This window comes from Vitis riparia, unplaced genomic scaffold, assembly GCF_004353265.1.
Source record: "Vitis riparia cultivar Riparia Gloire de Montpellier isolate 1030 unplaced genomic scaffold, EGFV_Vit.rip_1.0 scaffold736_pilon_pilon, whole genome shotgun sequence".
NCBI lineage: Eukaryota > Viridiplantae > Streptophyta > Magnoliopsida > Vitales > Vitaceae > Vitis > Vitis riparia.
The window spans coordinates 42,501-68,592 of NW_023269759.1; the positions used below are offsets into that span (position 1 = coordinate 42,501).

At 31.9% G+C, this 26,092-nt stretch overlaps 1 protein-coding gene and 1 pseudogene across 1 annotated transcript; both read left to right on the forward strand.

The window, feature by feature from the left end:
* Positions 1 to 2,222: 2,222 nt before the first annotated feature.
* LOC117910423 (putative UPF0481 protein At3g02645) lies at positions 2,223 to 3,881 on the forward strand. Its single transcript, XM_034824488.1, has one exon. The coding sequence runs from the start codon at positions 2,223 to 2,225 to the stop codon at positions 3,879 to 3,881; it is 1,659 nt and encodes a 552-aa protein (XP_034680379.1).
* Positions 3,882 to 21,333: 17,452 nt separating this feature from the next.
* On the forward strand, positions 21,334 to 25,889 carry LOC117910424 (annotated as a pseudogene).
* Positions 25,890 to 26,092: the final 203 nt, after the last annotated feature.

Sequence of the window (26,092 nt, forward strand, 5' to 3'; positions counted from 1 at the left end):
TTTATATTTTTTATAGTGAAATAATGTTGAAGAAAATGATTTTCTTCAACATTATTTTTCTTTCCCCTGGGCTAACATAGTTGAAAGGTATCTAAAACCTACTTACCTATGTATCCATCCATTTGTCTTTCATAAGGGAAAACCAAGCCCATGCCCATGTTGGAATAGCTTATGACAAAAAATGGCTGTTGGAAAAAGGTGTGGTGGGTAAGCTATGAACATACCCAACTAAACAATACTCAAGGATAAAAATATCAGTAATTACGGATATATTGATAGTTTGATTTTACGCATATATCAAAGATATGTCAGCGGATATTTTGATGCAAAATATTGATTGGCTTAAAATTGATCAATACTTTTGAAAATGTAAAACAAATCTCTTAGAAATAAAATTAGAAGTATAATAGACATTTTAAAGTTATTTTGTTGAAGAAATTAATATATATATATATATATATATATATATATATATATATATATATATAAAGTGTACATTGATTATTAAATTACATTAATATATTAATTACATATTAAAAAATTATATATTTATCATAATTTATTTTATATCATTTAATACAATTATATTAAATATATCAAAATTTTAATATTAAATATATTTTAAAATTAAACATATTATAATCAAATATCACAATATTATTATCGAATAATATTATTTTATTTAATTATAAAATAATTATAATTAATTTGTTGTTTAAAGTGTGGTTTTAATATTTTGTATATATATATATATATATATATATATGTGGTGCAAAATAATTATAAAGAAGGCAAACTTGCCCCAATGGTAAGGTGGGTGCTCAACCAACCTTTTGGTTGCGGGTTCAACTCCCTCGGCAGCATGGAAACAGCTTGTGGTTGTGTTCCACTCATATACTTAGGTTCAACTCCCTCAGCATGGAAACTACCCATTTTTTAGTCAAAGGCTTGGTTAAGGCGGAGCTTTGACTTGGTCAAAGAAAAAAACAAAGTGATATCTTGAAAATTGATATATGGAACACAAGATTCATAGCACATGCTCCCTCACTGCCCTTCTGAACTAATTACTTCAAAGAAAAAAAAATGTCCACTTTTGAAAAAAAACATATGAAAAAACGCGGGATTGATTAGTCCTATTGTCTCTCTTTGAATCTCATTTATGACCTAATGCGGTCTTCCAAATTTGAGAAAGAGCCTAGGTCAAGTACGGAATGTTTATAAAAAAACAAAACTTTCCTATCCCCTACCAAAGAGAAAATCGCGTCATTCACAGCATTTCTCATGATATATGATAAAGCCTCATTTTCTTGACTCCCTCATTTTAGGAAAATTTGAGGAAAACTGCAAAGGAAAGAAACTAGAGAATAAAAGTAGAAGGAAATGAAATAGAGAATAAAAGTAGAAGGAAATAAAAAATGAAAGAAAATAAAAACTAAATTTAAATTTATAAATTATTTTTATATGTTTTTTCGAATCCATTTTACTTATTTTTCTCAGTTATAGTAAGATTAAATAATTTAAAAATATATAAATTTTAAATTAATTTTAATTATATTTTATATTCTTTTATATTTTTTTACAGTGAAATCAAACAAAGTCATTTTCCTCAATATTTTTTTTTTCTTTCCCTAGGATAACATAGTTGAAAGGTATCTAAAGCCTATTCACCTATGTGTCCATCCATTTGTCTATCATAAGGGAAAACCAAGCCCATGCCCATGTTGGAATAGCTTATGACAAAAAATGGCTGTTGGAAAAAGAAGGTGTGGAGGGTATGCTGTGAACATACCCAACTAAGCAATACTTTGTCGAAGGCAAGCTAGGCAACAAACCTTTCTAATAATCCCCTCGCGGAGTGATATCTTGAAAATTCATGTACCTAACTTGTACTCCACTCATATACTTTCCACGGCCCTCAAAAACCTTCAATTTGGGGTTGCAGAATACATTTCTACGTCTCCTTTTTTCACATTCATACCACATGCTGCCTAACTGCCCTTCTGAACTAAGTACTTCAAAGAGAAAAACAAAACATGTGGAAAACGCATTCTCATTAAAGTCCATCAATCATATCCCCTACCAAAGAGAAAATCGCTTCATTCACGGCACGTCTCATAATATATATAATAATGCCTCATTTTCCTAACTCCGTCATACCTAATACACCACATTCAACTGCCGACTCCACCAAAAGGCAAAAACTTCCTTCTCTTCAATCCACCATGACCTCCAACTCTAACCCAAGCTTTGATGAGCTCAGGTGGGTGATTGAGATACGTAGGACTCTAGATGAAGAGCTTGAAGAAGATAGTGAAGTCCCCGTGAACATCTACAATGTGCCCAAAACCCTAATGGCTGCTAAGCCGGATTGCTACGTTCCTCAAGAAGTTGCACTGGGGCCTTATCATCATTGGCAGCCGGAGCTCTATGAGATGGAGAGGTATAAGCTTGCAGCAGCGAAAAGAACTCAAAAGCATCTCCAAAGAGTGAAGTTTGAAAGCCTTGTTGATCAGTTGACCAAGCATGAGCCAAGGATTCGAGCTTGCTACCACAGGTTCTTGGAGTTCAATGGTGATACCTTAGCGTGGATGATGGCTATTGATGCCTCTTTCTTGCTTGAGTTCCTTCAAGTCTATTCCATCAAGGCGGGTTGGTTGCTGACCAGGGTTTCCTCCAGGATGTCACACCTAGTTGATTATGCCGGGACCAAATCAGCTCATAATGCGATTCTTAGAGACATGGTGATGGTTGAGAATCAAATTCCATTGTTTGTACTGAGGAAAGTGTTAGAATTTCAGTTCCCGACTTTAGATCAAGCTGATGATATGTTGCGTTCAATGTTAGCCGGGTTTGGTGAAGATCTTTGTCCGTTTCGGATGAAGGAGGACTTGACCCAGATCCACGTTGAGGAGCAAGCCCACCTGCTGGACTTTCTCTACCATATCATCGTGCCAAGATCAAAAGAACCATCTGAAATAATTGAAGTAGAGAACGAAGATGAATCAAAGGAGGGCAAAGAAGGATCTTTTGGCGACTCCAGTTATGTGCAACAGCTATTTCAGATAATTTGGAATCTGCTCTCAACATCGAATCAAGGCCCAATAAGTCTTCTCAAGAGACTTTTATTTTCCGATCCAGTAAAAGTCATACTGAAATTGCCTTGGAAAATCATCTCCAATCTCCCCGGGTTTTCCGTCTTGAAACGACCTGTCGAATATATCTTCTTTTCCCAAAAAAAAGAAGAAAACAATCCCGAAAACGGGAACTCCAACTCCAACAGTAACATCATCAAACCTCCGCTGATAGAGGAAATTGCCATCCCTTCAGTGTCGGAGCTCTATAAATCCGGTGTCCGCTTCTTACCTGCTAATGGTAGCATCTCATCCATCACTTTCGATGCTAAGACGGCCACTCTTTACCTCCCTACTGTTAGTTTAGACGTAAACACAGAGGTCACTTTGAGAAACTTGGTTGCATATGAAGCATCAAATGCATCAGGGCCACTGGTTATGACTCGGTACACTGAACTAATGAATGGGATAATTGATACCGAGGAAGATGCCAAGATTCTGAGAGAAAGAGGTATTATTTTGAACCGATTGAAGAGTGATGAAGAGGTGGCCAACCTGTGGAATGGGATGAGCAAGTCCATAAGGTTGACAAAGGTGCCCTTCTTAGATAAGGTGATTGAAGATGTGAACAACTATCACACTGGCATATGGAAGATTAAGGCCGGAAAGTTTATGAAGCGTTACGTGATTGGTTCATGGCAGCTCCTAACGTTTGTCGCCACCGTTTTGATCTTCTTGTTAATGACATTGCAAGCATTTTGCTCTGTTTATAATTGTCCTCGAATGTTTCGTGTCACCACCGATCTGTAATGTTTTGGTGGTTTTTTTTTATAGCAAAACAACCATGATTTTAAATTTATTTTTTATATTCCCTATAAATTTTGAACAAAGGTATTTTAAATAGTTTTAGAGAATACTAAAACTAGTTGAAGTATTTTAATTTGTAATAAAAAAATTAGTATTCTACCTCGGTATTTTTTTTCTACTTTTCTATTTTTTATAAGCAAATATCTGAGTCGGAGCTTGGTTACAAGTTTGTTACGATTATCTGAGCAATTCTATATATGATCCGCTCTCTCTTATTTTTTCTTTTTTTCTTCCTTTTCATTTGATGGCTCGAGGAGATCACTAGAATGCCAACAGTAGACAGGTTATTGGTACCTCAAATACTTCACTAATGAAAGATTCTGGTAGCCCCTTTTATATGCATAATGGTGATAATCCAAGTCTGGTCTTGGTCTCACACAATTTGACTGGATCTACCTACAACACTTGGAGTCATGTCATGCTCATGGTGCTCAATGTGAAGAATAAGGTTGGATTCATTAATGGAAGCATCGATCGTCTAGCCTCTAATCATCTTCTCCTTGATGTTTTTGAACCCGTTGCAATAGCATGATAATTTCCTGGATTCTCAATGTTGTCTCTAAGGAAATAGCAGATAGTCTCTTATACATTGAAAATGCTTTTGACATCTGGATCGATCTTTGTGATCATTTTCACCAAAGCAATGGTCCTCAAAATTTTCAAATAAAAAAGCAACTTATTGCTCTTAATCAAGGATCTCTTGATGTTAATGGGTCTTTCACTAGATTGAAAATTCTTTGGGATGAGCTCAAAGAATATCAACCTGTACCTATTTGTCAATGTGGTGGAATGAAGTTATGGACGGATTTTCAGCAACAAGAATAGTTATGCAATTTCTCATGGGACTTAATGAATCTTATGCTCAAACTCATGCTCAAATCTTAATGGTGACCTCTTTGCCTTCTCTATCGAAGGTGTTTTCTCTGATCATTTAGGAAGAATGTCAACACACTATTAATTTTATGGTCTTAACTGAAATCCACTATTTTCTAGTGACCTCAAAACTTTTGCAACAACATCTTCTATGAGTTCAGCTTCCAATTCTTCTACAACAACCTTGGCCAACAATTGCAAAGCCAAACCCAAGTGAGACAGACTTCTTTGTTCTCATTTTAGTATGCAGGGCCACACCATTGACAGGTGTTATAAGCTTCACGGATACCCACCTGGTTATAATCCAAAACCCAAGTCTACATTAACCAAAGCTCATGTGAATCAAGCACCTTCTACCATGAATGAAAGTTCAACTTCGTCTGAAACCTCTCTTAGTTAATTAACTCCCTCTCAATGTAAACGGCTCATTACACTCTTAAGCTCACAGTTACAGGGCAATTCTCACGTTTCTTCTAAATCGTACTAGCCTAGACCCTCGATTTGCAGCCTCAGTAGTATTGTCTCTTCTTCCTCTTTTACATCTTCTCATTCTTCTATTTCCTCCAAATCATGGGTTTTGGACACAGGAGCTACTCATCATGTATGTTACTCTTTGAGTTCATTTACTTTTCCATTCCAGCTACTAATTCATACATAAAATTGCCAAAATGGTCATTCAGTTCCTATTAAGTGCATAAGTTCAGTCCAACTGCTTGACAATTTGCTCATATCAGATGTGTTGTTTGTGCCTGATTTTCATTTCAATCTCATCTCCATTAATGCTCTTACTAAAAATCGTCAATTCTCAATCAATTTTCTCACTAACTCTTGTATTATTTAGGACCATACTCAAGGCATGGTGATTGGGATTGGTAGAAGATAAGCCAATCTCTACAATGTTTAATCCTCAAGCTCTAGTTTTAAGTTTGCATATGTTTTAGAAAAGTGTAATAAGATTTCACTGTCATAGAATGATCTCTGGTATTTTCATTTAGGTCATCCCTCATATGTTAAACTTTAAATTTTAAGAAATGAATTGAATGTTTCCAATTTGTCTATTAATCCTGATCATTGCTTTATATGTCATTTAGTAAAACAACGAAGATTACCTTTCATTTCTTTAAATAATTTGTTTGCAACACCTTTTCAACATATTCACTATGACATTTAGGACCCCTTTCATATCCCCACTGTTGAAGGCTACCAATATTTCTTAACAATAGTTTATGATTGTACTCGTTTTACATGGATTTATCTTTTGCATACAAAATCTGAAGTGATAACAGTCTTTCCCACCACCTTTTCTTTAATTCAAAACCAAGTTGAGGTCAAAATAAAGTCCGTTTGATCTGACAATGAGCCTGAATTTCTTTCTCTGATTTTTTCTATAAAGAAGGCATCATGTCTTTTCATTCTTATGTGGATAAGCCACAACAAAATTTAGTAGTTAAACGAAAGTACCAACACATTTTGAATGTTGCCAGGGCTCTACACTTCCAATCACATTTCTTTAGGTAATTAGGGAGATTGTGTACTCATTGTTGTGTATCTAATCAATAGAACACCATCTTCACTTTTAGCGAACGAAACACCTTTTGAATTACTATGGAACAAGAATCCTTTCTTCAATCATCTTCTAACATTTGGTTGTTTGTGCTATGCCTCCACTCTGCCTTATTATCGCACAAAGTTTTCTCCTTGGTTTACATAAGCAATTTTCCTTAGATATCCTACTGGATTCAAAGGATATAAGTTGCTTGATTGGACCACTAACACCACATTCATTTCTAGAGACGTTTTTTTATGAAAGCATCTTTCCCTTTTAGGAAATGTGTCAAGATCCTTCTCTACCTGATTTTTTTTTTCTGATCGTGTTTTACCATTTTTCTCTTCCATTGAATCTAGTGTTTCTTCAACCGATGTGTCCTTAAATCTCTCTATAATTTCAATTCACCACCTGTCTTTACTTCTTGTTCTTCTCATGTCATAAAGCCCCCATCTTATCTTAAAGATTACCACTACTATTCCATTTCCAATGGTTCTCACTCCGCCTCTCATTCCTTGTCCATTGTCCTCAGTTATAAAAAACTAACTCCAAATCATTGAGCCTTTGTTCATGTCATTTCTTCTCATGTTGAACCAACAAGTTTCTCCCAAGCTACTACATTTCCAAAATGGTAATAGGTTATGTCAATTAAACTATAAGCTTTAAAGAGTAATGTCACGTGGACCTTGACCACATTGACACCTAATAAGCATCCAATTGGGTGCAAGTGGGTTTATCATATTAAATTCAAAATCAATGGTTCCATAGAACACTACACATCTAGTTTAGTGGCAAAAGGACAAGAAGACATTGACTACTTTGACACTTTCTCTCTAGTGGCCAAACTAGTTACAGTCAAAAAGTTACTTGCCTTAGCTTCCATCTATAGCTGGAGTTTGACCCAATTAGATGTCAATAATACTTTTTTGCATGTTGATCTTAATGACGAAGTGTACATGAACTTGCCACCTGGTTTCTGTTGTGAGAGAGAGCTCACTTTGCCTGTAAACTCCATAAATAATCTTTGTATGGAATTAAGCAGGCCTCAAGGCAATGGTTTTCAAATTTTTTGGTATGATTATCACCAAGGGTTTCAAGCAATCAACTACTAACAACTCTCTTTTTGTGAAAAATAACGGTAATTCCTTCATGACATTGCTTGTATATGTTGATGACATTATCTTAGCTAGCAACAATCAGAATGAGGTGGATGACTTAAAGAAGTTTCTTAATGAATGCTTCAAGCTCAAATATTTTCTAGGGTTAGAAGTTGCTAGACCTTCTAAAGGTATTTATCTTAGCGAAATACACTATGCTTTGCAGCTCTTATCAAATTCAAACTTACTTAGATGCAAACCAAGCAAAACACCAATGGATCCTAACACCAAGGGATTTGCAAATTCTGATTGGACCTCTTGTCCAGGCAATAGAAAATCTGTTGGTGGTTTTTGTATTTTCATTGGGGATTTTTTGGTTTTATGGAAATCAAAGAAATAACAAACGATATCAAGATCATCAGCTAAAGCAGAATATCAATCATTGGTAAATGTAACTTGTGAACTAGTGTGCCTTCTCACTTTGCTTAAAGATCTGCATATTGAACATACACAATTTGCCTTGCTATTCTGTGACAACTAAGCAACTTTACACATTGCAGTCAATCTTGTGTTCCATGGATGTACTAAACACATTGAAATTGACTGTCATTTAATGAGAGAAAATGTACAAACTGGTGTTATCAAAATGGTACATGTTTTCTCACAACACCAACTTGCAAACCTATTGACTATAGGTCTCTAGTCTACTCAATTCATTTATCTTCTTGGCAAGATGGGAATTCACAAGATTCATTCTCCATCTTAAGGGGGAGTATTAAAACTAGTTGGGGTATTTTTGTAATAAAAAATAGTATTAATTCTACCTTAGTTTTTTTTTTTTCCTACTTTTCTATTTCTATGAGAAGTAGATATCTAAGTCGGAGCTTGTTACAAGTTTGTGACAACCCATTCTTCAAGCCACAAATATAAAAGACTGTATGTACTGTTCTTTTAATAAATAAAAAATAAAAAACAAAAAACAAAATGCTCTCCCAATTATCTTTTCTTTGATAGAGACATTTTTTCAAATAAAAATAGTTAATTTCATCAAAATAATAATTATAATGCACTTAATTTCAAATTGATGATATCTAATTTAATATGAAAAATGAAAAGTAAGAAGGAATTTAAGTTTCTTATTTTTGTAATGAATTAGTTATTTTAGAAAAGTAATTATGATCTGTAAATTAAGTTAAATTTGTAGTTGACATGAAACTAAGCAAAGAAAAGACAATAATTTCAATAGTGATAAATTGTATATTAATAATTATTTAGGTTAATCAAAGTTTGTTTTATTATTTCATTTATTTTCAAATTAATTTTAAAATGAAATATATATAATTGTTTTTGTTGAATAATCCATTTTTATTTTAAAGAAACTACAATTTTGTTTTTGAAAAACCAAAAATCCAAAAGGGAACACTTAGGGACTGAATGGTTGTTTTTAAAATTTAAAATATTTATATGTATTATCCTCAATTTTTATCCAAAAGTGAAAGGTACTAGTCAAGTGGTTTAGGAATGATTGGTAGGTTTGAGTTAGGTAAAACCTTATATTTAGTTTTTATTATTCATAATGGACGTTTTCGATCGGTTATAGGTCCATAGTTTTTTATCTCTTTGGAGATTTTCCACGTTAAAATTTGATGTCATTGTCTATTTCTCTCAATCTACTCTTTGACTTATCTTCAATTTTTTATATCATTGGTTAATTGGGCATATATGTTGAATAGAAGAAAAATGAGTTGAAATTGGTGTGATTATCCATTAGGTATCTTGAATAATTTTTTTGTTCATTTTAGTTAATGATATTTTGTAGTAATTGAAAATGAGTTAAGGAGATAATTGTTTTTATGAATTAATCTTGGGGAGTGTTGAAACATTTGCATGTGACTTGTATTTGAAATTTATTAGGGAAGTGTTGTTGCATTCATACTTGCCTGTAAATTTTATGATTTGTTGAAAAGTTGGAAGAGAAGTTCATAGTTATTGAGAAAGCTGGGAGTTTTTTTTAAAAAAAATTTGTTCAACAACACTTATTCACCCCTCCTCTCTCTCTATCTCCCCTAGGTGTAGTCCATCATTGAGATTCATTTTTCACTACTAACCTAAATCCACTATACAAAATCAAATTACACAGATTTACTTGACTGTTTTACTTTAAAGACTTACTCTCGAGTACCTACATTTTGATTCACGTCCACAATGCAACAACCCTCAATTGCTCTAGTGGATCACTTCAGCCTCATTGAAGGGATGAATGTCTTTAACCCAAGATTCAAATATCAAATCTTTGAATGAAAGATCGTGAATGGTGTGAAATGTTAGGCTTTCTCTCTAGGAGACCCTTTCTAAAGAATGAAAGGTCTCAAAATGATCTCAATGTGATCTCTTCTAAATCTCTCCAATCTCTAACCCTCAAATGATTAATAGAGAGGTATTTATAGGCAAAAACCTGAAGAGTTTTGGTTTTGGAAGAGTTCTAAATCAAATTTGCTTGAAAAATATCAATAGAATCAGCATAACCGGTCGAGCCAATTAACCTACCCCTTGAGCACCTCGAGCTTGAGCAATCCTAAGTGTTTCAAGCCACCTAAGCAGTCCCACCATTTTCAAAAAAATCAATTTAAAATCATTTTAAGTTCAAAACAAAGTTGATTATCTTTATACCTCAACGGAGCTTAACTTGTCATAAGCCAAACCTTTTTAGATGTACCTGTGACTTCCTGGTTGGATGAACAACAAGTCTTGATCTTCAATATAGAGTGAATCACTATCTAAAAAGACTTTTATGGACAAACATTAAAAAAAAAAATTAAAAATAACTAATATCAAAACAAGACTCAATATCCTAATAGTTTTATCTTTTGGTATTATTCATGTGATATATAACTTTTGGTATATTTTTAGGATCTCAAAGTGTAGTTTAACTAAGGTGGTGTTTGGTTTTTTTACTTAATTCTAAATAGAACCTTAATGCTTAATAGTATTAAATATTAGATTGTTTGTTTTTTTAGTATTTTATTTCTATTAAGTATTAAAAAGTAAAAAAAACCAATATGTTATTTTTTCTATTTAGAAAAAGCCACATATTTTGATTTTTTTTATTTAGTAAAAAGTTTATAATAAGTTATGAAAAAGTAGAAAAACAAACAACCTAAATTCTAAAACTAAATTGCTTTCAGCAAAAAGCCAAAAAAATAAACACCACCTAAGTGAATATTTTTAGGAATTATTCATGTGATATATAACTTTTGGTTATGCCATTTTAATAAAATCTCTCTCTATATATGAAAATTGATTTACTTGTAACCCTTATTTATTTGCTCACTTATTTATAATTTGTTCATCTATTTATTATGTTTATTTTGCTCATTTTCTTATTTATTATTTATCTTTTTATTTATTTCAACATTTTATCAATGAAAGTTGGTATCTTTGATATTCATTACTTTGGATGGTTTTATTCTTGTAATATTTTATTTGTTATTGAAAAATTTAGAGTCCAATTTGTGGATAAATTGATTCTTTGAACAATTTTTAAAAATATATTACATGATCTAAATTCATTTTTAGTCAATTTACTTGGATTATTTATGATTATTATAATATATTGAGTTCTGACATTATTTTAAAATCTATTAACATGTAAATTAACATCCTTCATATAACAAAAAACTTATCAAGCACTGCATAAGTTATATCAAGCACCCATCAAATGTCAAGAGAGTTTGTGCGCACTAAAAATTGTTTGAAATATTGTTTTAAGTGCTTGTATCTTTTCTTGGTTTTAAATTTGTATTTTTGCTCCATTTTTAGATATATTGGTTTTTCTTGGCTTATTTCATTGTTCGACCTTTTTTTTCACAAAAAAATTAAAGAAATCCACAAGTCTATTTGATATCTGATGGATTATTTCATGTTGATATCTTTTATGATATCTTATTGTTTTGCTAGATACATCAGATTACATGATTATTGAATAAATGGTTCGAGATTGATTTTTGATATTGAAATATGGATAAAATGATCATATTATATCATTTTATCTTCTTTTTTTTCTTTTTCCCACACGTTACTTTTTATAGATATTATTGTTTAAGCGTGTGCAAAATCACAAGTTCTAGACTTTAGGAATTTTGTAGATTTGTATATATTGAAAATATAATGCCTTGCTCCCTTTTATGTAGATCCACTTTAGCCCAAGGGCTTACTATGGTTTTATACAAATTAAAATGAACTCACTATTTATATAGTGCTAAAATTTTTTTCATTTATCTAATATAAAATATTATAAAATCTCCCCCACGTAAACATAATGTACTCATTTTGTCACAAGAAAGTCTCAAACTAGGGTCTAAGATTGGCTTTGATACAATTTGTAAAGACAAATGATGCAAATATTGATAAATATGAATATATTGATTCTTGAATTTTATGGATATATAAAAAATATCGATAAAATATGGATGGATATTTTAACAAAAATATAGGTAAAACAAATATTGTTCAAACTTCAAGGAAATGGTTGGAAAATTTTCAAAAAAATAATAAAATAAGCAAGAATGTGTATTTAAAAGTTATTTTCTAAGTGTAATTGACATAGATATGGTTAAGAATAATATTTATCAAATTCTTTTAGAAAAAAATTTATTCATTCATTTTAAAAATTAAAAATCATTTTTATTAAAACATATTTTTTACATTTGAAATAAAATAAATAAATCAATTTATATAAAATATTTTATTTGAGATTTAATTTATAAAATTTTATTACAAATTTGTAGTGACAACTTTTTGCTATTGACATTAATTTATTTAAATTATTTAAATAATTACAAATTATAGTAATAATTTATCTTATCAAACTAATATTTTAAAATAAAAACTTTTAAAATTAAATAAAACTAAAAAGATAAATATAAAAAAAAATTAAAAGTGAAGTGATAGTAATTTTTTAAAATATGATTAATAAGATAAATATGAAAAATAAGTAAATATAAAAGGATAATTAAAATAAAAGGGCAATATGAATTTCAAATAAAAGATAAATTAGAAAAAATAATTAAAAAAACAAGGACGATGATTTTTTTTTTTTTAAAAAAAAAACATGAATAAATATGTAAAAAAAAAAAAGAAAAAAAAGAAAAAGGGATTGGCGATTTTAAAAAAAAAAAAAAATCAACAATTAATCACCAATTTTTTTGCTCCTCACATAGGCTATTTCTTGTTGCCGATTGTTTGAGGATTTATCAGTTAGAAACTAATATTTCACCAATATATTGGTGATATTGCCGATTTTTCTCCGATTTTTTGGCCAATCAATTTTTGGTGGCTGATTTCATTTCAATCCCTCCTAATATCTAATATTTCGCTAATATTTCAGTGAAATATCCCGACATTTTCACCTATGGTAAAGACTCATTCCATTCTATGTAGATATTGTCTACTCTAAACTTAATGAGTCTTCACAACTTTAAAATACGTCTACATAGTTAAACTGAGTGTATATATAGTGTCATGACCTTTTTCCTTATTTGATATGAGATATTATAATTTTGTAATGACACACTTCCTTCTATGTAGGTATTGTCCCCACAGGTCTCAATAAACCCACAAGACTTTAAAATGTATCTACATGGTTAAGACAAGTTCATAAATATATAATTTTAGGAACTTTTTTCCCTATTCAATATAGGATATTACATTTACCCTCTTATGCAAATATTACGGAGTCAAACAAACAATGAGAACTTAAATTATACATTGGGCTAGCTCTAAAAGAGCTTGTTTTAGTGTATTTGAGACACTCATATTAGGCCCAGTTCTTTAGTTTGATGTTAATTCCTTAGGAAAATTTATTTGATGTGTTTTGTGAGATTTTTGCAATGTTAAGGCAAGATTGGTGTACTTTCAACACTTCATGGAGAAAGACATACTAATAGCACACTTCAACTTGAGTAGGGTCCCCAATAGTACACTAAGTAGAACCTAATATAGATTATGCATCCTAAGAACTCCAATCCAAATCACTTAGAAAAGTACACTTTTAAGTGGTGGTTTGAATTGCACACTCAAGGGCTTGATCTATACTACATACTTCATATTGCACACTAAAGGGCTTGATCTATACTACATACTTCATATTGCACACTAAAGGGACTTAACTCAAATTGCGCACTTCCCTTAGGTGCTCCAACAACTTCACACTCGTCAAAACTTGCCAAGATGGAGGCGTACCACATTACCCCATCTTACACATAACTCACAAAGCACACCCTAAGAACCATAAGCGTGTTATTGTTAATCAATAAGCCTAATGCACATCAGCAACCCTTGATACGTGATTTTGTTCAATATAGCATCACAACCCCCAATAATAAAGTGTGTTCTCTCCCTTAACTATGAAGTACACCCCATATAGAAATTATCTCAACTTGTAGCCTTGATCGCTCCACCTTGCAGACATGCCACATCTTCCAATCATTTGCACACTCATCAAAGTTGTGTAGCAAATAATGCCCTTGTTCTTATTGATCCATCATTACCACCATGTTGCTGTATTGAAAAGACAAGAAGTGTAACTGCCCACTCCATGCATACATTTCTTGATTGATGGTTGAGTTGACAAATTAGACCACCAGCATGGGTAAGAGGTTTAGCTAACTAGGGACAACTTTAAAATAGTAAGGGATGGGAGATATTTTTGTCTATAAACATGGGAATTGTAAATAAACAAAGGAGAGATGGGATCAATAGGGAAATAAGTTAGATTTCTTTAGTGTTTCTTTTAACTTTCTATAATTTTTTTTAGTTTAATGAATCTTTTATTTTTATTTTTTATGTCTTTTTTCCTATGTTATGAGTTTCTTTTTGTGTCTTAATTTCTTGATCAAAGGGGTGAAATGAGCTAAGGTTTCTAGATTTCACTTTAGTTCAAGATTGGTTTAGTTGTTGTTGGTTGAAAGGGACCTTGGGGCAATGGTTACAAGGACCACAAGGAGTTTCTATTGACTTAGGCCAAAGGTTATGAGGACTACAAGGAATAATCACTAGTGGACCTATAGACCAAAAAAAAAAAGCTTTATGACATAAGCCTAAACCCATATAAATCATTTGATTGCAAGGACCCAAAAGGAGCAATCAAACTGAGTTGAGCTTTTGATGAGGCAGTTGATGCTTATGTCAACCAAAACCGTCCAGTTGGTGTAAACCCAAGACTTGATCCTAAAGCCATAAGCACAAGTTCAAAGTTTTGTCGTTGAGTTAAACTTAAGAGAAATAAATACAGTCAATTTCTACTCTTGGAGTTCATCATCATTTTTTTTTTTTTTTTTTTCTGAGTTCCCTCTCTCTGCTAAATATATATATATATATATATATATATGTTCCCTATGGAGATGACCTAATTGTTATACAACTATTAGTCATTTTTATTTTTGGTTCAAGAACTAAGGGTTTCAATAATTAATTTGGTTTAAGTTTTGTTCTTGTAAAACTTCATTGAAAATAATTTTATAGATTTTGTCTTAAACCAAAGACACATCAAAGCACATTCCAAACTAAAAATTAGTGTTGTTGTTGAGGAACTTTTAGCATTAGTGTGATAAAGGTATTTCGGCCCTAGCAATGCACCAAAAATATTGACAAGGAATGTTCTTATTAGCTATGTTAAAGGTATTTTTACATATACACTTGCTATTTTTGCCGCTTTGTAGGTATATGTCACCCATTATGCATCATCTTTTTATTTCTTTCTAGTTGCACTTACTTTATCCTTTGTTACTTAGTTTATTTTTCTTTTTTGGTTATTTAATCCAACACTATAAGTGTTCTTCACTACGGTGGATGATGTGTTAGGAAAGTATGATGACTAGGAAACCTAATCTAAACTAATAACTCCTTGTTGTCTACTCCCATAACACATCAATCAACAAATCATCTTGGGCTTTCAAACAAAACTAAATTTTCAATGGTAGTAGTGGAAATGCGATGAATGATGAATTTTGTTTTTCTTTTCCTTCTTTCTTCAAGAGAGAAAGAGAGAAAGAGAAAGAGAATATATATATATATATATATATATATATATATATATATATATATATATATATATATATATATATATATTATTTTTCACTTTTCTTACTATTTTTTTTTTAATCTATTGCTAATATTTTTGTTTTGTAGAAGTCCATTAGTTCCCAATTTCACTCAAAGCCACAATCTTAATAGAAATCAGGTATGAGTTTCTTTTTGCTATTTTTGGATATCATCCTTCATAACAAAAGAAAATTGAGACCATAGTGTAGATACAATTAAGCACCCATAAAGCGTTACACCAACTATGCATCGTGAAAGTGTGGTCTAAATTGTGAACCAGGGTAGACAATTCACATGGTGTACTTGGAGGAGTGGCTAAATTGCGCACCTTTAAGTGACTATTTGAAATGTGCACTCAAGAGCGTGGGGTAAAGCCCACAATTCAAATATGCAATTAGAAGTCTTACTCTTAATATGCAATCCCCTTCACAAGGAACCAATTTATTTCCCTTGATCACTATGCCATTGCGTTTCTAATAGCCAAAACTCCTTATTCCTTGACACAAACTTAGGAAGGAGAGACTCTTTCCAAAATGAACTTTGAATGTTTCAATGACTTCTCACATCCCCTGTATCAATGCATTGGTTGAGATATAGAGGAGAAGTAAAAAAGTCATGATTTTTTTCCATAAGGAAAGAACTCTCAAATTTGTAGGCGCTTACCCACGAAAACACCTAATAGCGCTCTACTTGATCTAAAGCTGATATGACCCAAATATATGAGGTGAGGAAGAAAAGGAAAAGGTTGTAGTGTGTGTCCACGACAAACTATGAAGACCGAGGCAACTCCACTAGCCTCTATAGTGCCAACACAACCCAACTCAAGCTCAATATGCATTTTAAGTAGAGGACTAAGTTTATCTAAGTTCTTTCAAGGCCAAAAAATAACTCCTTTGACACAGAGGGTGATGACAAGTTGACAAACAATTGTATAGAATGTCACCCATTTGTGAATGCAATGCATAATATTGAGTTTTTCAATGAAGTTCAAGACATAGATGTAATTTGTATGCGAATTGATTGTGAGGGGATTTGGATTGAACATTAATCATACTAAGCATGCATATTTTTTTTGTATTGCCTTTTGTGACTACTAAGTGATTATTAAGTGTATTGTATTGCTAAGTTATTACTAACATACAATGATATGCTCACTGATGTTATGGTTTTATTATTTTATTCTTGAAAGTTTTATTTCTTCTATTATGTACATTGTCATTGTAACCAAATACAATAACTTATGCATTTCATGTTTCTTTAATAGGTCGAACTTCTTTTCTAGCTTAACTGATGTAGTTCAATAATTTGCTTATATCCACAATTTCAAAGGAAATTTATCACTTTATAAAATAAATTTTAACTATGATGCAAATTATTTCATTGTTAATCAAATAATATAAAGCTAATATTTAAATAAGAGAACTCTAACAACTTACTCAAATAACTTTAATAGTAAAATAATTTCAAGTAAACTATTTTTCAGTGCTTTATTTTATTTGTTACAATATTTAAATTATTTTCTAGCACTAAATTATCTACTATAATAATATTGAAGCATCAAATATAAGTAGAGAAAATCCTAAAAAAATATATAGACAAATTAACTACCGTAATAATATGAGCAAATACCGGGGGCCGAGGAAATCCTAGCAAATATAATGAAAATTAAATAAATAAATCCAAAAAATAAAATTTCTTATGGCAAATGGCATATAGATTTAACAAGTCAAATAAGAAAGTTGATTATGTAACCTAACTCTTGTCCTTCAAGTTTTAGAAACAGTATTCCCTTTTCAGGTTTCAAATAATAATAATACTAATAAAGTAAATTAATTTACTGAATGGTGACTTTGAAAGGTAAAAATTTGTGAATTTCCAAAGCCTATGCCTTTTCATATAAAGGTGTCAAAGATCTTTATAAATAAAGTATATACAAGAATTAATTTATTTTATTTGATTTTTATTTTATATTTGTATTTTTTTTTCACTTGTAAGGAATAATAACTTTTAAAACTAAATATGTTTTCTTACGTTCACTAAAACTTTAAAATATGAAAAAGTAAAAAAAAAAAAATTAAAAAGAGTTAAGAAGAGGTGATCTGGTTTGGTAAGGCACATGATCACATATCCTACTAAAGTTGTTATTGCCTCCATGTTAAAAAATCAATAGTCACTCAAAAATTCAACCTCAATTATTAACTTCCAACAATGTCTCCTCTATGGGCACGTCTACAATAAGACTTTGAAGAACTCACCCCCGACCGAGTTACCCAAAAAATATGAAGATTTGATTGGAAAAAAAAAAATCTTTGTAATATTTTGATTTTTTTTTTTTTTAAAAAAAAAAGGAAAATCATTTAAAGAAATGAAAGGATGATTGTTGCCCGAGTTAGACACAAGGCCAAAAAAATAAAAAATAAAACTTATATCAGTGGGGTTAGATCAGAGTTAGACAAGAGATGGACAAGATTCACACAAGAACAATAAATATTCCAAATTGAATGCGAAGAGTCAAAAGACTCACATTAACATATTTGGATGTTAATTGTACCTAAAATGATGTTAAATAAAATCCCTGGAAAATATATATGTACTAAGTTTTTGGCAATACAATAAGACCAAAAAACACATTATTGCCTTATAGAGAATGAGATTTAATCAAATTCTACATTTGAAAAAAGGGAGAAAAAATCTGCCAACAAAATCATTTAAGATTTTTTCTTAACAAATTCCTTTGTACTTCAAATATTGGATATTTTAATTTAATCGTTTTCCTTTATCTTCAGATCTCTTTCTTTCAAATAGAGTCTAAAAGCTTTCTTCTTCTTCTTCTTCTTAATTCTCTTATTCCTTTTGCTGTTAGTTCTCTTATTCCTTTTGCTGTTAGTGCAATAGTAAGAATTAAGATACAAGAAGGATTTTTAAAATGTTAAAATAAATTCCATTCTAATTCTGTAACTTTTGATGGAATGAAAATGCATTTTAAAATGCCTTCCAAAGTCCATATAATCCAAATTACAACCTTTAAAAGATGTGAACAAACTTGTTTATTATAATGGACAAGATTTTCTCTTTCAGGAAACTTTTTCTTACCCAGGTAGGGTCAATTATATGAATGAATTCTTTTCACATTTTCACTTAATAAAAAGTTTATATTTTCTTAAACTCCTAATTATGATATTTGTTGGACCGTGAAACCTGAATCAGTTTTGTTGTGCTTCACTCGGGATGCCGACGGTGAGTTGTCCGGTTAGCTCTCGGGGATCGAGCTTCCTGATGAGCTCTCAAGGATCAAGTTGTCCAATTAGCTTGCAGGGATTGAAGGGGGCAGTGCCCCCTGGAGAATTTTTTTTTCTTTTTTATATGTTGATTGACGAGTTTGCCTTGTTATATATTTAACCCTTTTATTTTAGGGTTTTGTTTTTTTAGAGAGAGTATGACCATAATTGAGAGATTTTTTCTCGAGAGCTTCACCTTTGTAACTCTTTTCTTTCATTCTAATTAGCGTATTGTTGAGTGTTGGTACACTCTATGTATGTAGGGATCATATTGATCGCTGAACCACATTAAAAATCTTGTCTTCTTTTTTATTTTATATTCGTGTGTATGGTTTGGTTAACAATATCTTTGCTTGGCATATAATTTCCATTTAAATTTTTTATTTTTCTCTTTCAACTCAAATGAGCTCTAATTTGATATATTAATTATAACAAGTAGTGTATAATAGGGGTTACAATTTGTGTTGGTGGGTCGTATTTGTATCATGTCAAAACTTAAATATTCTACTACATAGCTCAATCCAAACCCAATACAAATAATAATTGTGTCAAAAATATAAACCTATATACTACTTAATTATTAAACAAATAACACATCTTATAACCCATTTAATAATCGGGTCCTCCTATTTAATAATCAGGTTAAGTTAGATCTTGTATATGTCTCTATCATTAATGTATCAACCAAGCATGTTTATGATTCAATTGACCTATTTATTTAAAAATAATTTTAAAATGAGTCAAATATGAGTTAAATGGTTTAAAAATATAATTAGGATAATAACGGGATTATTAAATGAGTCAATATGGGTCAAATTCGTGTTATACAAGTTGACCTAAAAATTATCTATTTATTAAGCAGGTTATGTTGGTTAATACAAATTTGATCAAAACTCATTTATATTCAACCCAAACCCATGAAAAGTGTGTTGGGTTCGTATTGTATTCATGAATTATGTCAAACTTTATCAGTTATAGTGTATATCGAGGATAAATGTTAACATGTGAATTCATATAGTTGTAGAAGTACAAATACAAAAACTCCTATTGTTATGATATATTAATGATAATAAGTGTCTAAGTAGAAGTATTAGAAATTATTATTGATATTATGCCATTCAATTCTTGGAATGTTTAAGCTATATTAAATAAACTTATAAAAATAAGGATCGTTTTCATTTTTTTATAAAATTATAATTTATTTTTTAGGGTAAAAACCATGAATCCTCTTATTAAACATATAAATATATTTATTTCTTTTAGGGAGAAGCATGAATCTTCTCATCTTTTCAAAATATGGATATTTGATATTTAGAGCATGTTTGATAGAGTTTTTACTCAGAAGTGCTTTAAGTGGAAGTGTTTTCTTGAAAATGTTTTTAGAAAAATCACATATCAAGTGCTTATTTAGAAAACACTACAAGTGATTTTTCAACATTACAAATAATTTTTTAAATTCTTAAAAGTGTTTCCTAAATTTTGTCAAATACCTAGTTTTTTTTCCAAAAATAGTTTTCTTAAGCTAAAAACACTTCCTAAAATCAATGCAAAATGGACTCTTAAAGCGGTGAGTTTCTATTTAGGTACTTTAGTAGAATGTGTTTAAGACTGTTTATACTCAAAGTGCTTTTAATGGAAGTTTTTTTTTTTTTTTTCTTTCTCTGAAAGTGTTTTTAGGATAATCATCTATCAAATGTTCCTTTAGAAAATACTATAAGTGATTTTTCAATATTACAAATGATTTTTTAGATTTTTAAAATTGTTTCCTAAATTTTACCTAATGTTTTCAAAATCAGACTTGTCATTCAACTGAAAAAGTTACTGATTAAAAGAACCCATGACATCATAAATATATATTTTATATATTATTAAAATTATAAAAAAATTGAAATAAAAATAATAAATTCTACCTAAATTTTGACATTTTCTACTCTATTTATTGAGCTTTTTATTTATTTTTTATGTTAGTCACTTTGTGAAGTATTTGGAAATGTATAATTTTAATTTTTAATTATTAATATTGTTAATAAAGGAATAAAAATATTTATTAAAAATAAATATAAAGAGATTTTTTCCATAATACTAAAGATGAGAGAGATTTCATTTTTTGAATATTAAATATTATATTTTTATTTTCAAAATAAATTTATTTCAATTTCGGTTCATTTCATAAATCAAATAATAACATGTATACATGTTATTATATATTTAATAGAAAACAAAGGCCTATTGTGAGGACTAAATATAGGAATAGTTTGAATTAAAAAAGGAAAAAATAAATAAATTGCAAGATTCACATGGAAGATTTGAAATCCAATGGGTTCCTTGTTGACGTGCAGAGGCAGCGACTCTGGAGACGTCAGTTGCTCCGACATGGTGTAGTTGGAGACATGCAGAGCGGAAAGGGAGCAAGGTTGGGGGAGCTTACATACAAAGAAAAACGTCATTTTGATGGAAAAAAATTTTTTAAAAATAAAAAAAATCTGTGAACCGTTCTGGTCATGGGAAACCGGCCGATTCACTGGTCTGATCATCAGTTCCGGTGGTTCGAGGCCAATCCAACCCTTAGACGGTTCAAATCACATAATCAAATCGAAACGATGATCAATCAACGATTGGACCAATCGAACCGGCCGACAATTGAACTGTTCAGACTGGCTGGCAATTGGATCAATCGGTCTGATCCGGTTTTTAAAACCATAATTTTACCAAACAATTAAGGTTTTTTAAAAATAAATTAAATTAAAAGTGCTTCTTAAAATTACTACCAAACGTTTAGTGATTCAAATAAAAATATTTTTAATGTTTAGTGCTTTTGTCCATAACAATTCTACTAGAAATATTTTTAGAGAAAATAATACCGATCAAATGCTATTTCAAAAATCATTTAAATGATATTTTAAAATCTTTAAAATTTATTTTTAAATATTAGAAAACACTTCTAACCATTTCCAAGATACGTTTACCCGCCCTTAAACGTTTCTTTTATCAATTCCTTGGCATATTTATATAAATTGTTTTTAAGGACAAACTATGTTGTGAAGTTTTACAATAAAATATAGAATAATTCTATGAGACAGTTCTTGGCATATTTGGAGAGGGCAACTACAAATATCCACTCTTGGAGTGTAGTTGAAATCGTACCCGTCTTTGCCGTTGTTCCAACTACCCACTTCTCTAGTATAACGCCAAAAAGGGGTATTGAACGGCACCATGGACCTCTCCCTTTCGCCAACACATTTTCTATATATTGCCCTCTACTCCACACAGAGATCCAACTAAGCTTTCAAAAGCAGAAACCATTAATCATGGTTTGTATCAACTCAAATTCATTTCTCCTTCTAGCCACCTTTATTCTTATTTCTTCATCCTTTTCTCCACGTTGTCATGGAGAGAATACTCAGTTTCCTCACCGACACGCCATGCACAGTGAGGGTATTTTTCTCTCTTTTCTCTTTTCCATCGTTTGATCTTCCATTTTCTTTCTGGGTTTTCTGTGCCAACCGTTTGGTTGGCGAGAAACTGAGGAAAGTACACGAATTTGGACACGTGGTCGTTGCTTCTTATCATCGAATATTGTTTGTTTCTGGGAAATGTTTACCTTTTGCGTTTCTGCTTAGGGATGACCGATTTGGGTGGACATGGTGTCGTTTTCTTGGAAACCGGGAGGTCAGTTCTTGAGAATGGCGACTCTGAACGAAACCCATCTTTGATATTAGCCGCAAACAGAACGAAGAGGATAGACCCACTTCATTATTTCAAGCACTATAAAGGCGGATGGAATATCAGTAACAGAAACTACTTTTCTGTGAGTTCCTTCGAATCCATGATGCCTTGTTTCTTTGAAAAATAAATTAGTTGGAGTTCAAATCGTTTAAAATTCAAAATTCAAACCACATTGATAAATTCTCATCACTGAAAAGTTAATTCCCAATATTTATGACGGCTGAGATTCAAAAGCCACACTCATCCATAAATTAACAGAGTAGAATTCAATTTCTTTCCAAATTCTTTAAGATTGCCATTCTTGGTTTTAGGCCATTATAATGATTTATGATGAGTGGTGATTCTTTCTTTTTTTTCTTCCCTTCTTTCAAATTCTAGAGTTAATCATCTCAACAGGATTTTTTGTAGGTCTCACCCATGTTTGATGGCTTGTTGATTGATAGAGTGTAAAAAAAGAAAGGAACTAAGCATTGAATTTTAGCTTTCTTTGTTATTTGGAACACCCTTAAAAAGACACCTGCACTTAACACCGGGTTTCAAGTACTGTTTCGCTTAATACAGGTGAAGTTTTCTTTTTTGGAATTTATATAATAAAGCATTCACAATTTTTTGTCCTACTCTGGTTTCTTACTAACCAAACAGAGAGGATGCTAGTTTAGGATTCTGACTTGATAGTTCCATTGGAGTTTTTTGTTCCTGGCTTCTTCAACCTTCTCTCATCTGGATTATGCTTGGATTGACCTTTAAAAAATTGTCGTAAATTGTCACTAATCTCTGTTTTTCCACTTGGCCTTTATCAATTTTTGGTTTTGTTCTTGGGTTGTTTGTTTCTTTCATTTTGCATTTTTCTCCCTCTAAATGTTTGTTTTTTTGTGCAGTCTGTGGGGTTCACTGCTGCTCCCTGTTCCTCATTTCCGCATTCTGGTTTCTGGGATTTGGCATGTACTTGTTGATCATCTGTTTACGCCATTGTTGCAGCCAACGACAGCATTATGTCTATGAAAAAAAATCCAACGCTCTCTCCCTTAGTTTCCTCGTGCTTTTCACCACTGCTACAATGTTGCAATCTCTCTCTCTCTCTCTCTTTCTGTTGAACCTATGTTTGAATTGACCCAGTCTAACTCCAGAATTGTTCTTGATTGATCACATTTCAGTGTTGGATGCGTGGTTCTATACACCGGTCAGGGAAAGTTCCACAGTAGTACAACAAGTACACTGGAGTACATTGTGAAGCACTCAAACAACACTGTCCAGAATCTTAAGAATGTATCATCCTATCTTTTTACAGCCAAGCAGCTTGGAGTGGACCAATATTTCATGCCTTCCAATGTCCAGGCCAACATTGACAACATCCAAATAAAGATTAATGCTTCTACCACCTTTCTTGAAGAAAAGAAAGATAGAAATCCAAATAGTATACAACATGTTTTAGATTCTGTGTGAGTAAAAAATTTTCAAATTCGTTCATTATGTATGTTCCTTACATGATAACAGGCTTAATTTTGATATAGAGTGGTCTATGGTTATGTGTTGCAGACAACTAGCATTAATTATAATTGCTGCTGTAATGCTCCTCTTGTCCCTCACTGGTTTCTGTAAGTGAATTGATCTGCTCATCATTCAAATGATCGGAGTTTTAAATTATATAAAGCCATTAAGGATTTTGTCTCACTTTGTTTCTGTGACCATTGGCTGCAGTCTGCTCTGTTCTCACCTGCAGCTTCTCGTATACATGTGAGTCGCATAACTGCTCTTATTTCCAATTTGTTACCTTTTCCATGCTGTTTCTGAGGCGTATCAAGTTTTAGCTCTGCAAGCGCTAAATGCTTGTGGATTTCATATGATTGCAGTTTGGCAACCATTGCATGGATTCTCGTTGCGGGCACATTTATCTTGTGTGGCGTATTTCTTCTTCTCCACAAGTAAGTTCTGCTGGACCAAAATTATGTTACTGTCCACTTATACATGTAATCACTTAGGCTTTTCACAGTAGTGGATCCACAAATGAAGATCAATTGATTCTGAGATAGAATATGATAGTTTTGTCGTAAGCTACTATAAAATCCCTTCTGTTTCGCATGAGAATGTAAAGAACTCTTTAAGGTTCTGTTATCGTTGCAAATGGCAGTTAACAAGATCAGGGCTATTGTTATTGTTTTTAGGCCAAAAGCCATAATCAGAACTGTTTCTTCTTTACATTCCAGTGTGGCAGCAGACACGTGCGTTGCAATGAAAGAGTGGGTTCAGCATCCCACAGCTCGTACAGCTTTAGACGACATTCTCCCTTGTGTGGACAATGCAACCGCCCAAGAAACCTTGGCTCAGAGCAAGGATGTGACCTTCCAATTGGTGAATGTGGTTAACAACTTCATCACTAATGTGTCGAACAAGAATTTCCCCACTCAAGCGAAACTGGAACCTTCGGTTTCCTACAATCAGACCGGTCCATTGGTGCCTGTCCTCTGTAATCCATATCAACCGAACAAGACTCGCCGGGTTTGTGAAGCTGGTGAAGTAGACTTCAACAATGCCGCACAGGTAAGCTGAAACAACATATTACATAAGAAACACAATGGTTTTTTCCAGGGAAAATGACTTGTAATTGAACCTCCTTTCAGTTTTTGGCTATGTATAATTGATTAAGTAGACTATTTGGGAGATTGGGAGAACCAAAATTTTTTATCTTAATCTTGTTCTGTGGAAATTATCCATAACAAAATTGCAACTCTTTCATTGTATTTCAAGCAGGAATGGAACAAGTACATCTGTGAAGTTTCAGCAGATGGTATATGCACCACTCCCGGCCGTTTGACCCCCAAACTTTACAATCAGATGAGTACTGCAGCCAATGTGAGCACTGCATTGTATCACTATGGGCCATTCCTTGTTGATTTGCAAGATTGCTCTTTTGTTCGAAGAACCTTCACTGACATCATTAAAGATCATTGTCCTGGACTGAGGCGGTATAGTAAATGGATCTACATTGGGCTGACTATGGTCTCATCTGCAGTATTGCTTTCTTCGATCATCTGGATATCCTATACAAGACTGAAGCGTGGTAAGGAATATATCAGACAATATGCAGATATGCCTTCTCAAGATTCTCTACAATTACAGAAATGAATGAAGAAGTAGCTTTGGAGTTCATGTTTTTTACTCTCAAGTTGGACTGTTATTGTGGAGTTTGTTGTTTCCAAGTCATATATATACATGTTAGTTGGATTTTAGGTTTTGTATGCTTATTCTGCTGACATCTCTTAGCTTGATAGTTTTGTAACATCACACCTTAGACCATTCAGACAATTGATGTTTTAAGATTATGCCACCTGCAATAGGAGGTTGGGTCTGTATTAAGGTCCTTAAACTTGTAGCATGTTTGTAGTAGATGTCTTGACTGTACATTAGTTTTTATTGGGTTTTATCCCAGAGTTGGCAATGCATCTAGTGTGGCTCTTCACCTAATCCATTCTGAATGAGAAATTGTTTTGTTGCGCATTCTACCTCTTATAAGAGGTTTTTCCACCTGTTGTGCTC